We start from the raw sequence: 14,460 nt of genomic DNA on the forward strand, positions 1-14,460 counted from the left end.
CGCTACCCCCTCGTTACACCATCCCCGAGACCACGGGAGCCCACGGAGGAACTTTCCGTGCCCCCGCCCCGCAAGGCGCGATGCGGGCGGAGCGCGGGTGCGGAGGCTGCGCACCCCCCCGGCCCCTCCCCTGCAGCCCCGGCTCCGCGCATCGCCCGCCCGGGACCTCGCGTGGAGCAGCCGCTTAATTAAATTAAATTAGGGCGCAGCGCGGGGCGGGCGGGCGGCGGAGCGCTGTGGCCGCATTGCCCCGCGGCGGGCGGGCGGGCGGCGGAGAAGGAAGGGGTCCATTCAGAGCTCCGAGGGGAGGTAATTCGCCGGGAACAAGGGGCAGGCGTTGCAAAGTATAAATAGTGCCACTTCCAGCGGCGCGACGCTATCAGAGCCCGGAGCTGGCGAGGAGAGCCCGGCCCCGCACGTCGGGCGGAACGGCCCGGTTCGGAGCGGAGCGGCTCGGAGGTCGCGGCACGGCTCGGCCCGGTCCGGCCGCACCCCGCCCCGTGGATGCCCGCCCGGGGGGGCGGCACGGCGAAGCCGGGGCAGCGCGGCGGCCCTGAGCCGCGGCCATGGAGGAGCTGACGGCGTTCGTCTCCAAATCGTTTGATCCCAAAGCGAAGGAGAAGAAGGAGCTCATCACCTACCGCGAGGTGCTGGAGAGCGGACCCCTGCGCGGAGCCCGGGAGCCCGGCGGAACCGCGGCGGAGCCGGGCCGGGACGAGACGGGCAGCCCAGCGGGGCGGGCGGGTGGCGGACGCTCCCCGCCGCGGGAACCCGACGCCGCCGCCGCCGAGAGAGCCGCCGACGCGGCCACCCCGAAGCTGAGCGACGGTAACGGCGGCACCGGGAGCCCCTTCTTCCTCCCTCCCCGTCCCTTCCCCGTCGGGGCCGTCGCGCTCCTCGCGAGGCTCCGGTGGGCAGAGCGAGCGCCTTGCCATGTTTTCCCAATTACGGGAAATATGCGGCCGGCCTCGAAGTTTATATTAAAATATCGCAAGAAGCCTCCAACTCGCTCGCGGCCCGAGCCGCTTCTCCAGCATCCCGCCAAAGCCGCGCGGAGAACGAAAGCTCCGGGGCCCGGCGCTGCCTAGCGGGTACCGCAGCGCGGAGGGACACCTCCGCGGATCCCCGGCGGAGCTGCCGGTCGGAGCCGGGAGGGATGCGGAGCCTCGCGGGTCGCCGCCGCCCTTTTGTTCGGCCGCGGGGTGCGGGCGGCATCCGCCGCGGCGGCTCCGCGGAGCGATTTCTGCTCGCGGGGCGAAGCCACGGCAACGAAACCCACGCGGGACCGCGGCCGCGACCTGTTGCTGCACTTCCGAGGCAGGAGTGCGCAGGGCCGGGCTGCGGGTGTTGGAGCGCGGCGGGCCCGGAGCCGAGCGGCGGGGCACGGCACGGCGGCGGCGGGGAAGGGCCTTCCGCGGCCTCACGGCTCAGCCCCGCTCCCGGCCCGGCTCCCCGCCCGGTTCCCGGCGGCCCCCTGACTGCTTGTGTCGTGTCCAGTGTCCCCGGAGCTGAAAGAGCGCAAGGAGGATGCGAAAGGCATGGAAGACGAAGGGCAGACGAAAATCAAGCAGCGGAGAAGCAGGACAAATTTCACCCTGGAGCAGCTGAACGAGCTGGAAAGGCTTTTCGACGAGACCCACTACCCGGACGCCTTCATGCGGGAGGAGCTGAGCCAGCGGCTGGGGCTGTCCGAAGCCCGAGTGCAGGTAGCGCCGGGCGGACGCGGGTCGGGGGGGGACGACCGCTCGGTGCCATCCGCGGGGCTTTCCCCGCAGCCGCTGCCCCTCGGTCCCGCTGTGCGGTTCGCTCTCGGGGGTGCCGTGGGTCGGTTCGTCGCCGCGGAGAGAGCGTGACACAGCGGGGATCCACGCGGTGCGGACGTTCGCGGTCGTGGCTCTTAAATCTGGAGGGAAGCAGCGAGAAACAAGGGGAGCGCGGGCCGGCTTTGTTCGGTGCGAAAGTCTGGGATCCGAGCAGATCCCGAGAAGCCGCAGCTTCCTTCGGCTGAACCTGAGCGGAACCCCCGGCCGTCTTCCCCGAGTTCCCCCAAATCCATCCCCGCGAGTTCCGCCGGCAGCTCCAGGGAGAGCGCTTCCCAAATTAAAACAAATGTCGGTGTCGCGGAGTATTTCCGTTCTAATAAGAACAGAAGAGAAAACGATGGTCGTGATTTGGTCGAACACATGGAGCAGCTTTAGGCCCCCAACATCTGCAGCTGCGGGAGGGCCGCGCTGTAGCGGATCCCCCCTTCCAGCCCCGTGCTTTCAGGCACCATCTGCACCGAGCCCGGGGGATCCCCGCGCCGCTCAGCGGGGTCAGAGCAGGGACAGAGAGCTCACATCGCACCGAAGAACCCCAAACAATCGACACCGTTTGCGGACGCCTCTCGGCCGCTCTTCCCCAGCTCCCCGCTCATATTATTTTTTTCCCGTCGCCGCAGCCGAACGAACCCAAACGAAATCAAAGCCAGCGAAGTAGTTCTGCTCGGGGCAGAGGCCGGCAGCGTTGCTCGCGGAGCTCAGCCCCTAACCTCAGTAAAAGCACGCGCGGATATTTCCCCTTCTCTGCGCTGCTTTGCAAATCACGGACTGTGCCTCTTTCCACGGGAGGCTGAGGGCAAATACGTGGCTGCTGGACAGATTTGGCTTGACCGGAGTAGATGTGAAGGCGGGGGGGGGGGTCGAGTGTATATTTGCCTCTTGAAGAGACGCCCAACAACATGTTGTTGTTGTTATTATTATTATTATTATTATTATTATTAATTTTACTTACAATTTGTCTGTTTGTTGTGGCCGTGGGGAGAGGCTCATGGGGCGGTTGCGGCAGCCTAAAGGCAGCACGGAACCCTCAGCTCCCGAGCTGCCGCCCTCCTCCCCACCTCCCCCGGCCGAGCAGAACTTCGTTCCGTCTTTATTTATTTCAACCATTCCATTTCCAATATTAAAAAGTCCGTTCGTGTCCATCGCGCAGCCCTTTCCGTGGCAGCAAATCAGATTATCATGATAATGAGACAATTATTCCGCCTGCGTGCCACACTCCGCTGCACAGAGGAACAGAGAAATTCCAACTTCTTTGTAGCAAAGCTTTGATGACAGTAATTACCCCCCAAAAGTGAGGCATTAAACACTTCGCTGTTCGTTTTTTTTTCTTTTTCTTTTCTTTTTTTTTTTTTTTCCTTGACGATAAAGCTAATTAATAACACGGGCTATTAACGAGCGCGTTCTCCTCGGCTCCGACAGCGCAAACAACCAAACCCATTACAACGAGCTGAGCTTAGAGCTGTTGGGAGGTTGTGGGGAGAGACATCAGAGACATCGGTGCGGTGGGACCCCGGCTGGGAAGGGGAACTCGGGGCTGGGAAAAGTGGTTCGGCTAAAGCGAGTGCCAATTTTGGGTCATTTCCCGAATTTCTCGCACCCTCATTGCCTCGTCCCTCACTCATCATTGCCCCTCTCTTTGTCCTCCACTTTTTATTCTCGGTGGGTTTTATTTTATTTTTATTGGCCTTATCCCTCTTCGTGACCCCGTCCTCCCTCTGTGCCCCCAGGTTTGGTTCCAAAACAGAAGAGCCAAATGCCGAAAGCAAGAAAACCAGCTGCACAAAGGTACGGCCGTGCGTGTCCGGGGTGAGGGGGGGGGAGCGGGTGTGACACGCGTGGGGATCCGGCGGGGCTGGGCTGACCCACCGCTGCCTGCAGGAGTGCTCATAGGGGCCGCCAGCCAGTTCGAAGCCTGCCGGGTGGCCCCTTACGTCAACGTGGGAGCGCTGCGGATGCCCTTCCAGCAGGCAAGTGTGCCCGTGGGGTGCGGGGTATGGGGGCCGTGGGGTGTGGATTATTGGATATGGGATGTGTAGGGCGCGGGGGGTGCGGGATGAGGGATGTGGGATGTGGAGGATGTGGGAAACGGGTGTCGTGGGGTATATGACGCGGGAGGTACGTATTTGGGATACTACGGGGTGTGGGGTGAGGGAGATATGGGCCGTGGGACCAGGGCTTGCAGGAGATGGGGTGTAGGATGTTGGTGGTGCGGGCCGCGGGGAGTGCAGGATATGGGGTGTGGGATATAGGGGGTGAGAGGACGCGAGGGATGCAGAACACGGGGTGTGGGATAGAAGGGACGCGGGACACGCTGGTGCAGGAGCGGCACTTGGGATGCGGGGTCGCGGGATACGGGCTGTGCGGGAGCGGGACGGGGACTCCGTGCGGTGCGTAGGACGCGAGGGGAGCAGCGAGAGGCGTGCAGGGTACGGAAGTGCAGGGCACGGCGGGTCCGGGCCGCGGAGGGGGGGGGTGCGTAGGGCACGGTGGGTGGGCTGCGGGCTTTGCGGGGCCGGGTCGGCGGTGCCACTCGCGGCCGCGTGGCTCTCAGGTTCAGGCGCAGCTGCAGCTGGACAGCGCCGTGGCCCACGCTCACCACCACCTCCACCCGCACCTGGCCCACGCGCCCTACATGATGTTCCCCGCTCCGCCCTTCGGGCTCCCGCTCGCCACTTTGGCCGAGTCCGCTTCCGCCGCCTCCGTGGTGGCCGCCGCCGCCGCCGCTAAGACGACCAGCAAGAACTCGAGCATCGCCGACCTGCGGCTGAAGGCCAAGAAGCACGCGGCCGCCCTGGGGCTGTGACCGCTGCAGCGCTGCGCGGCTCCGGGCGGAGGGACGGAGAGCCGCGGGGGGAGAAGCGGGCGCTGCCGGCGAGACGGACTGATGTGAGAGCCGGACGGAGCAGAAGCGCAGCTGGGAAGTTCACAGGGTTTGAAATTGACCTTTTTTTTTTTTTTTTTTTTTCCCCTTCTTTTTTTTTTTTTTTCCTTTTTTTTTTTTTTTCCTTTTTTTTTTTCTTTTTTTTTTTTTTCTGCGGAGTTCACTTTAATACGAGAAATTTGATAAGAGAGGCGGGCCTCCTTTCACGATGCATCAGATCCTCGGGCTGAGCGAGCACGTCGGGAACAGCGGCAAGAAAAAGAAAGAAAGAAAGAAAGACAACGGCGAAGACGAAAGAGAAAATAATAATAATAATAAAAATAATAAAAGAGACAGAGACAGAAACAGAGACAGAGACAGAGATTTCTCTGCGAATTTCTAAAGGGAAACTGCCCGGGATCCGTCCTGCAGCAGCATTCCGGGTGCATGCGTTTGTATTTCATTGCTGACTCCTTGATCCACGCACCTCACCCCATCGATAGAGCACAGCACAACCGGCGGCGCGGGGGGCACCGGCTCTGTGCCCCGGGGGCAGCGCGGGGGGCGCTGGGAGCTGCGGCTCTGCTGTCTCGGGGGTAAAACATGGGGGAATGGGGGGGAGGGGGAGGGAAAAAAAAAAGAAAAGAAAAAAAAAGAAGAAAAAAAAAAAGAGCATCGCACCCCATCCGCCTCCTCCGCACGGCCAGAGGTACCCGTAGGTGTAAGATACGTTGATACACGCGAACGGAGTTGATTCGGGCTGTGAGCTGCGAGCGGAGCGCTGGTGTCAGCCACGTGCATTTCTCCATAAAGGTGTATGTGGTCCCATCGTGCGCTGATTTCTGTTCTGGTAGAGCTGTGGCACGGCCGGGAAAGCTCTGCGCACGGACGGGCATGTAGCGATTTGTTCTCCATGAAAACAAAGTTATTTATATTGACCATATTTTTTCTAGTGGATTTTAAGTTATTTAAAAAAAAAAAAAAAAAAGAAAGAAAGAAAGAAAAAAAAAAAAAAAAAAAAAGCTGTTATCTCATCGCATTTGTTGTCGGTACAATATATTTCGTTTCACTCAGGTTGGTTTCACCTCTGTTAATCCGTTTCCAACGCCGCCGGTTCTGCTCAGCGCCACGTAACGAACGCGGTCCGTGCGGACCTCCGTAGATCCCATTCCCGAGGAGAGCAGCCCGGTGGAAGCGCTACCGCAGTGCGCCTTTCCGAGTTCTGCCGTGTTCCCCCAGGTAATAAAATGGAGAAAATCGCAACGACTTCGCCATGCGTTCCACGCGGGGAACGGGGACGATCCGCAGCTCCGTGCGCTCCGCTCCCGCACGGCTCCCAAGGGCCGGGAAGGGCGGAGGGGAACGCGGTGTAGGGCGGCCCCGAGGAGCGGCTACGGAGCCCGGCAGGACGGGAAGGCGATCGACACGGAGCGACGCGAGGAGCAGCCGCCCCACGCGGCTCCCTTCTCCCCTCTCCCCGCTCCGTGCGGCCGCGCTGCGCCGGCGGGACGGGTTAGAGCAGAAGGGCGGCCGAGGGGAAGGGCTGCGAGGGCTCAGCAGCGCGGACTGCTCGGGCGTTGTGTGCCGATAACGGGCTGCGAGTGATGGATTCGATGCCGGCTAAACGGGCTCGCTTCAAACCAAACGGAGGTGCTGCTAATGATCGAGTCAATAAAAGTAACGGTGGTGTCGATTGATTCGCGAATAAAGAAGTTAATTAATACGTTGTGAGGAGCTCCTATCGCAGCTGAAGGTGCTCCCCACAAACCCACCGCCGTCACCTGAACCCACCTCAGGCATTTCTGGGTTTCAAACCCTTCCAGCATGCTCCGATATTGGCACGTCTGCCTGCAGTATGAGTGTAATAAGCCATGAAAAACATCCTTCGTTGGAACAGAGAGAGATGTCCGGGCGGTGTGATGGCACGCTGTGCTTCTCAGTGCAGCTGTGATTGAAATAAAGTACTCTGAATGGGATACATTTGGATGGGAGCACGGACATTCCCGGTTCTGTGGGATGCCCTGTGGGTCCGTGGCCTGCAGAAGTTGGCCAAGGCTCTCCTGTTTGTATTTTATGTGTTAGAGAGTCTGAACTCACATATATATATATATAAATGCAGATTCCATGCAATTTACTTACATATCCCTCATGGCTCGGCCGACGTACATGCAAGAAATGCAAGAAATGCTTTCTGCAGATGAACTTTTGGCAGAGGATTGAGGTGGGGATGCTCTGGTACAAGAAGAGCTCAAAGATGAGCTCTTGCAGGTGACACAGACACCTGTCCTGTCCTTGCAGCACCAGCGGGCTGGTCCTGCTCCATGGAGCAGCAATCAGTGTGCTGCGGTGATGCTGCAGGGTGACGGCAGGCAGTTGGGACTCAGACCCAAAGCCGCTCACAAGGAGAAAGAAAGCAAAGAGGAAGGAAACCATTTTAAAATTTATTTTATTTTTTAACTTTTTTTTTTTTTTTTTTTTTAAGTTCATAAAACTAAATTCAGAGGATAAGATGGAGATGTGTAATCTGGTGCACGATCAGCTCAGTGCTGCCCTACAGTCCAGCCGCAGCTGGGTGCTCCAGGAGTAAGCACTGTGCTCCACGTGTCAACTCCCAGTATGCACTGATCCCCTTACAGCTCTGGCTGTCCCTTTCATGGTCATTTCTTGCTATTCCTGAGCTTTGTCTTTGCTGCAAAATAACAACAGGTGAAAGTGCACCTCGAGTGTCCCTGTAAATTAAAAACCACAAGTGATTCGCACCGCATTTCTGTTGTGCTCCGAAGTTTTGAAGGGAACTGGAAAAGCTGCTCTCATTCTCAGCCTTTCCAGCATTTAAGCTGCGGCCACCCTGGGTTTGATGGAAGATCTAATAGGTGTGCTCAGAAATGTGGCTTGTCACTGCTCACAGCCCTGCTGCTGGCCAAGTCCTCCCTCCAGATGTTCCTTAAGCAATTAAGTTGGTGTGAATGAAGAACTGTGACCGTTGCCTACAGCATGGATCTTACTACTCCAGCTGCACGTTGTTCAAGGTTTTCACTTTTAGGATGCATTTCCCTACTTTGTCCATCGCTGCTCATTGGATAGCAGGTCAATTTCTGAAGGAGAAATGAGCAGAGCCCCCCCCGGTGCCGACTGTCTTTTCTCAGTGTTACACAGCATGCCTCCCTTTGTCAGAGCACAGCAGTGAGCACAGCGAGCCCACAGGCAGTGGGAGGCTGCTCCCAGCTGCAGGCATGCAGCAATCGGGGTCTGCTCAGTGCACCCACGCTCTGCACATACACACAGCTGCATCGACACGCAGCCCTTATTTGGGGTTGCAGGAGGCTGCCACTATTCCAGCAGATGCGTTTTAAACGTAACTTATCTCGGAGGGGAGGGAAGCTGGAAGAATGAGAGAGGGAGAGCTGCTGCTGTGCTCTGGCAGCTGGTGCTGGGCTGCAGACTCTGCCTGCTGCTGTGCTTGCAGTGAGGACAAGTGCTGCCGTCCTTTCTGCCCCATGCTGCTCACTGATTCTAGAAAAATGGAACAGTTTCCCAGCCTGGAACAGGTTGCCCAAGGAGGCTGTGGATGCCCCATGCCTGGAGGCATTCAAGGCCAGGCTGGATGTGGCTCTGGGCAGCCTGGTCTGCTGGTTGGTGACCTGCACGCAGCAGGGGGCTGAAACTGTATGATCATTGTTGTCCTCTTCAACCCAGGCCATTTTAGGATTCTATGATTCTATGATCTTCCTCTGGAAACAAACAAGATCACCTGTACTGTGTTAATTATAAAAAACAGAAAAACATGAGTCCAAATGAGACCTGCCTCATATTTGCAAACCTATCCACGTGGCCCTTCTCTGTGTTCAACTTCCAAATGCTGTGCATTTGAGAGAACATCTTCCTCCTTCACAAAGTTTTTATGGTCTTTGCACATCAGACATGCAGTTCATTAAATATCCCCACTGTAGGCACTAATGGTCTTCTTTGAACGTGTAAAAACCCCCCATGTTGAAACACAGAGGTACAGAATGCACCCACCTGCAAAGCACAAAGCGTTGGAACTTAACAGCAGCTGTCCTGAAAGCACTGAGGACACAGATCTGTGGCTGGTAACACAGTGCCAGAGCAGTGCAGACAATTATGAACCTCTTCCTCAAGTTAATTAACAAAAAAAAAAAAAAAAAAAAATGATGACAGTTTGATTAATGCTGCAAGACACTGGAGCGGCACCGCAGCTCAAGCTGTGCTACAGGTTGGTCTCTGCACCTTCACATGCAGTTTCCATGAGGATGCAGGAACCCGGCTCAGCACCAGCTGCCCCATCAGTGACTGTGGGCTGCAGAAGTGCCTGCCCTCCCCTCCTGCTGCTTTGCCCTTTGGAAGCACCCCCTGATGCTGCACCTTCTGCAGTGGGCATCAAGAAGGCAGCTGTGTGCTGCGGCCACACGCTGCAGCAGGAGGTGCACAGTTCAGTACATGCACACAGCAGCCACTGCTGCCCTAGGAGCAGCACAGCCCTGCTGCATTCTCCTCCATGAGAAGAAGGTCTGGCCACTCAGTGGTGAGGATAACACCAGAAGCAGTGCACACTCACACAAATTAGAAGGAGCCATTTGTGAAACCAGCACCCAGACCTGTGGGAGCACACCTACCCAGGGGTCTGCAGTGAGCTGAGCTGGACCATGCAGCATCCTGCAGCACAGTGCCGGTCTTGGTGACAGCAACAGCACTCAGGGAGCACTGCGTTGTGTCTATAGTGAGTATTTAGCCAGTGGAAACCTCACTAGTGGCCACTGAGATAAAATCATAGAATCACAGAATGGCCTGGGTTGCAAAGGAGCTCAGTGCTCACCCAGTTCCAACCCCCTGCTATGTGCAGGGTCACCAATCAGCAGCCCAGGCTGCCCAGAGTCACATCCAGCCTGGCCATGAATGCCTGCAGGGATGGGGCACCCACAGCCTCCTTGGGCAATAGGAGATAGGATATCCTGCTGGAAATTCAAATACTGCCCACAGCCCTTTACCAAAGAGCTGCAAATGCTCAGAACACGCTTGACGCCGTTCCTCTGTTTCATATGGATCCATCATTCATCAGGCAGGTTCTCTTTCATGAAGTATTTAGATTTGGAAGTGTTCTGACATGTGGTAATCTTTAAGAAGAAGGTAAACATAATCTTTTTTTTTTTAATTATTATTTTATTTTAAAGAAAATGTAAATAAAGTATTCCCCAAAATATCCACTGGAGGTTAAATGCGGGACAATGGAAACCACATGGAAAGGCCACGGCCGTTCCTGTGCAGGCTGTGCTGGCTCTGATGTCTGCAGCAGGAGCTGTGCCTGGGTGAGGAGCACAGCACACAGCCTGTGAGAAGGAGGAAACCACGGGAAATGAGTTAACTGGCTCTGATACACCTCCAATTTCTGTTTTACATTATCTCAATCACCTCAACAGCTGTAAATTAAACTCAATGCCATCACCATAGCATTTGTCCTTACTATGAAAAGGAATACTGACCAATACGTATGGCTCCTGGCCATTTGGGGGTGATTTTCCTCCCTGCAGGTGGGATTTGGGTTGTTCTCATGCTGGCTCACCTGGGCATACGGGGGTTGGGATTCTGCACTTTGCATCCCACACAGCTCTGACCCTCAGTGGCTGCAGCCCTGCTTCACGCAGCTGACAAACAGCTTTGTAAAACGGAGCAGATGAAGATGCAGACAGATGTAATCAGCTTAATTACAGAAATGGTTTACAGAGCTTCCCTACCTAGGCACAGCATTTTGTATGAATCTCAAAAGTAATTTAACCACAGTAATATTTCTAAACGAAAGATAAACATTTGCAATTTGTGCCTTATTCTATATTCAGATGTGATTGGTTTAGGTTAATTTCTAATGGACTCATTTACTTGCAATCAAGGACTCGTTTTCCTGGGCTGTGAGTGCTCTCTCGGAGCACTCTTTCAGAACATCTGCATGGAAACCCCTTTGCTAAACAATGGGAGGGCAGAATGCACAGCATCAGCTCCTCAGAAAGATGAATGAAGCCTTCTGCTGGAAGTGGAACGTACACATTTCAAAACAATTCTTGTTAGCCAAGATGTGCCCAAGGTCGGGCTGAGTTATGGGTGATGCATTCCCCTGAGTCATTTGCCTTTATGGCAATTTTGGATGTGAATGCATGTGAAAATTTTCAAGCTTTTGCATCAGTTTTATGAGCGTCCCACTTAGTTTTCAGAGAAGTAAAAACTGACATTCAGCAGGAGCTGCTTTTGGGTTTCACGGCTTCCTGTGTGCTCAGGAACTCAGTTGGTCATTATCAGCATGGGGGAACGTGGTGGTTCTGTGTACCTCAGTGCTGCCAATGAGGAAATGGTACATTTGGCCCCATCTGCTTTCAGAGAGCTGGGAGCGGTAGCTTGTAGATATATGGATGAATACAAGGGGTTCAGGAATGCAGAGATAATAATTGGGGCAAAAAGAGGAGCTTCAGTTTTGCCATCGGTAACCATAAGTGCCACCCTGTTTAGAAAACCTGGTGCTTTCATCTTTTAACAGGTATAAAAAAAGAGTCATAATTCCTATAAGGAAGGGAATTTACTGGAACTTTAATGAAACTTGTGAAGCTTCAGCCTGCACTGGGCTCTTCTTGCTGTGCTGTGCTGTGGGTCCATTTGGTTTGGGAGCCTCTACTCACCATGGATCTCGTAAGTTCCCAATAGAGATAAGAAAAGGTGGAAATCCACACGTATTATCCTCCAAGTTGCTTGGCTATCACTGTACCCACGCTGGGGTCAGTCTGTGGAGTTCTGCAGCCATGAGGTCAATTTACTGTGCAAATAAAGGGGTGCAGATGCTGTCTCAAAGCAGCTCTGCAGCCCCAAATCTGCTCCGAGGAGGCTGGGAGGAAGGGCACAGGCCAAGAGTGCTGCAAGATGGAAATGGAAAAATTCAGGTTTGTCCCAGAAGAAATGCATTCCTCACAAATCACATTTTTCCTTGATTCCTTCCGTACAGCTATTGAGCAAGCACAACCTTGTTTAGCTTAAAAGATCTGAGGAAATTATAGCCTAGGGCTCTTGTCTGGTGTCTGAGTGCTGCTCTTGTCGCTGAAGTCCTGGGGAATGGTTGAAGACCAAATGCCCATTGCTGCTCTCTGACTCGGTGCTGCAGTTTGCCCCGGGACACGCAGGAAGGCATCAGGTGTGGGCAGGCTTTAGAAGAGGCTGGAATTTAATGTGTGCAAGGCTTCTGAAGGCAGCTGAGGCTCCTGCAGGGAAGCAACAAGCTTGGTGGGTTGCTTATAGCCGAGTGGTCACAAGTGCTACTGAGGCAAGCGTTGGATCTCTGTGAAATTAGACACAGACATAAATGGAAAACAACTCTTTGAAGCAAACTGCCACCGACCTGTGAATTACAACTTTCATGCAATAGTAAATGAATTAATTCTCTAAAGCAATCTCATACTCCTGAGCCTGTGAGTGCTTTATGCAGAAATAACACGTAGCCAAGTGGTAATGAAGAAGGAGAAGAGTGGAAGAGGATACCAACAGTTGGGTCTTTGAAATTTCTCATGCACATTTGTGCTCCTGCAGGAAGAGCAGCATCACAGTGATAACCAGGAAATCCTATTTCCCTATGTCCATTAATCCATCGTCCATTAATGGTCACTGTCTCCATGCTCCCTAGCAGTGGGGAAACCCAAATGTCTCCAGGGCTGCTAGAAGCTCCCTTGCTGTTGGGATCTGAGGGACGAGTGCCTTGGAGGAAACCACCCAGTTTGGGAGCAGTAAAACTCAATGACTGCAGCACTGCAGTTGGGTGTACAAAGGCTGAGGGGTAATGGCCTTAGACAAGAGGTAATGACCTCAGGTTGTGCCAGGGGAGGTTTGGGTTGTCCAGGGAGTGGTGGAGTCACCATCCCTGGAGGTGTTCCAGAACCGTGGAGATGAGGCATTGAGAGGTCAGTGGGCATGGTGAGGGGGGGTTGAGTTGGGCTTTGTGATCCAAGAGGTCTTTTTCCAACCTTAATGATTCCGTGCTTTTATAATCTGGCCTCATATCCAAACTGAATCTAGGTTATCTCATGTTCTGAAGACCCCACTGGCTGGGAAGTTGGTAGATTTGATGTAAAGTTAACAGTATTTAATAAAGTATCTCTAGTTTGAAATACTAGTTTGATATCAGAGAGAGAAATGGCTGACTGCTCTGGTTACATTTCTGTGTAACCACCTGTAATAGGATTTATTGTTTGGACTCAAACAAATTGGGCTGTCAGAAAAAAAAACCCAACATCTTCATACAGAGAGCCATTATGTGGCTGATTTCAGCTGATTTTATTTTTATGATCCAATGAGAACAGAGCAAATTATTGACAGTTTTTTCTGTAATATTAGGTTGATCTTTAAAACATGCACTTTGGAGGTTGTTTGTCTTTTCCTGTGTCTGATGTCTGCAAAAGCTCTAGCAAGCATGGAGATCTGTGGGAATACTGACCACAGCAGCATATTTTATTTGTTGAAAATCAGTCTTGTGTTGCAATAAAGAATATTTGCTGTGGCAGCCTGTTTCTTCTGAAACTGTTCTGTACCTGCCCCAATGGCCAAACAAAAATGTCTAAAGACTTAAATGCACAGTTATAGTACCCTAAGCATGGACTATCAAATTTGTACATTGAACTGACCGTGAATTTCTAGATTAAAACTGAATTCTGATTAATTTATGGTAACAAAGAAACAAAAGGAGAACCGTGAGCTGTGGCACTGTCTGGTGAAAGGGAGCAGATGCAGTGTGGTCATGGGCTTGTGCCCACCCAGAGAGATGGGGTGGGAATGGCCCTGGTGTGGGGTGAGGATCCCTGTGGTCAGGGACAGATAGGGCAAGAAGGGAAGCCTATGGTGATAACATCATGGAAACCTCCTTCCTAAGCAGCCTTCTTGGAGGCATCCATGCTGTGTGTTGGACTACGAGTCCACATTTGGGCCCTGGAGCTGATCTGCCAAATGTAACATCATGGGGGATGTGGTGGGGTGATGGGCATCGACAGACAGACGTGTGGGTGTGAAGGAGATGGGCAGGGACTGAAGGAACAAACAAAAAGCAATCAGTGACCAAGCTGGGTGCATCCCAGTGCTTATATCCCTTGTCAGACCCTTAACTTTCTGAAGATACTCTTTTTATATCTGTCTGACTGAGCCGTTTCCCAACCTATGCTGGTTTTCCCCAGTGATACAGCACTGTTTATACCCTGTTTTGTTGAGCGTGCAGCTGGCAGCCTAGACAGAGTGACTCAGACTGTGGTAACTCATGGATGCAGGTTAATTTGTGCCATCTGAACTCTTCCAGCATTGCTAAACTGAAGCACCAGTGGACGGGTCTGCCTCCTCCAGCCTCCATAACCCCATCTTCCATCATCCCCATCCTCTACAAAAAGGAACAATGACCACATATACACTAAAAACAGGAAAACATTAAAAGCACGCCCCAACCTGGACGGCCTTCATTAACTGCCAATATTTGGTACCCACTTTTTATTTCTTTACCTTATTGCAATGAAGGTGATGTAGGAAAAACAAATGGTGGAAATGGAAAAGGGTTACTCACACAGAGCATGTTCTTTAAAAAATGGTCCTCCCAACCTTTTTAATTTTTTTTGTTGTTGTTTCTAATTTTTTTAATATATACCAGTCACTCCTAATTATTTTAGGTACAACCAGACTTTTTTTCTGATTTAGAACAGATTTTAAACAGTTATAAATATAATTTTCTCTTAGCAAACTTAATGAGTCCCTAAAGTG

General features: G+C 53.3%; 2 protein-coding genes across 4 annotated transcripts in view; one reads left to right on the forward strand and one right to left on the reverse strand.

Annotated features, from left to right (window-relative positions):
* The window catches only part of LOC128082188 (lysosomal amino acid transporter 1 homolog), a 136,930-nt gene that overhangs the window by 47,589 nt on the left and 74,881 nt on the right, over window positions 1-14,460 (reverse strand). The window lies entirely within an intron of this gene.
* Window positions 567-4,753, forward strand: SHOX2 (short stature homeobox 2). 2 transcript variants are annotated; one of them, XM_052686126.1, is made up of 5 exons: window positions 567-828; window positions 1,498-1,706; window positions 3,548-3,605; window positions 3,699-3,793; window positions 4,342-4,753. In XM_052686126.1, the coding sequence occupies exons 1-5, from the start codon at window positions 567-569 to the stop codon at window positions 4,621-4,623; spliced, it is 906 nt and encodes a 301-aa protein (XP_052542086.1). In that variant the 3' UTR covers window positions 4,624-4,753. The 2 variants fall into 2 exon arrangements, with proteins under 2 accessions (XP_052542086.1, XP_052542087.1); XM_052686127.1 differs by having other exon boundaries at window positions 3,699-3,787; window positions 4,372-4,753.

Source organism: Tympanuchus pallidicinctus, unplaced genomic scaffold, assembly GCF_026119805.1.
Source record: "Tympanuchus pallidicinctus isolate F22 unplaced genomic scaffold, pur_lepc_1.0 scaffold22, whole genome shotgun sequence".
NCBI lineage: Eukaryota > Metazoa > Chordata > Aves > Galliformes > Phasianidae > Tympanuchus > Tympanuchus pallidicinctus.

Bases quoted from the DNA above. Each gene is read 5' to 3' on its own strand.
- SHOX2 (XM_052686126.1), top strand. From the start codon at position 567: ATGGAGGAGCTGACGGCGTTCGTCTCCAAATCGTTTGATCCCAAAGCG. The intron at 829-1,497 runs GTAACGGCGGCA...TGTCGTGTCCAG, and splicing joins CACCCCGAAGCTGAGCGACG to TGTCCCCGGAGCTGAAAGAG. The intron at 3,794-4,341 runs GTGCCCGTGGGG...GGGCCGGGTCGG, and splicing joins TGCCCTTCCAGCAGGCAAGT to CGGTGCCACTCGCGGCCGCG.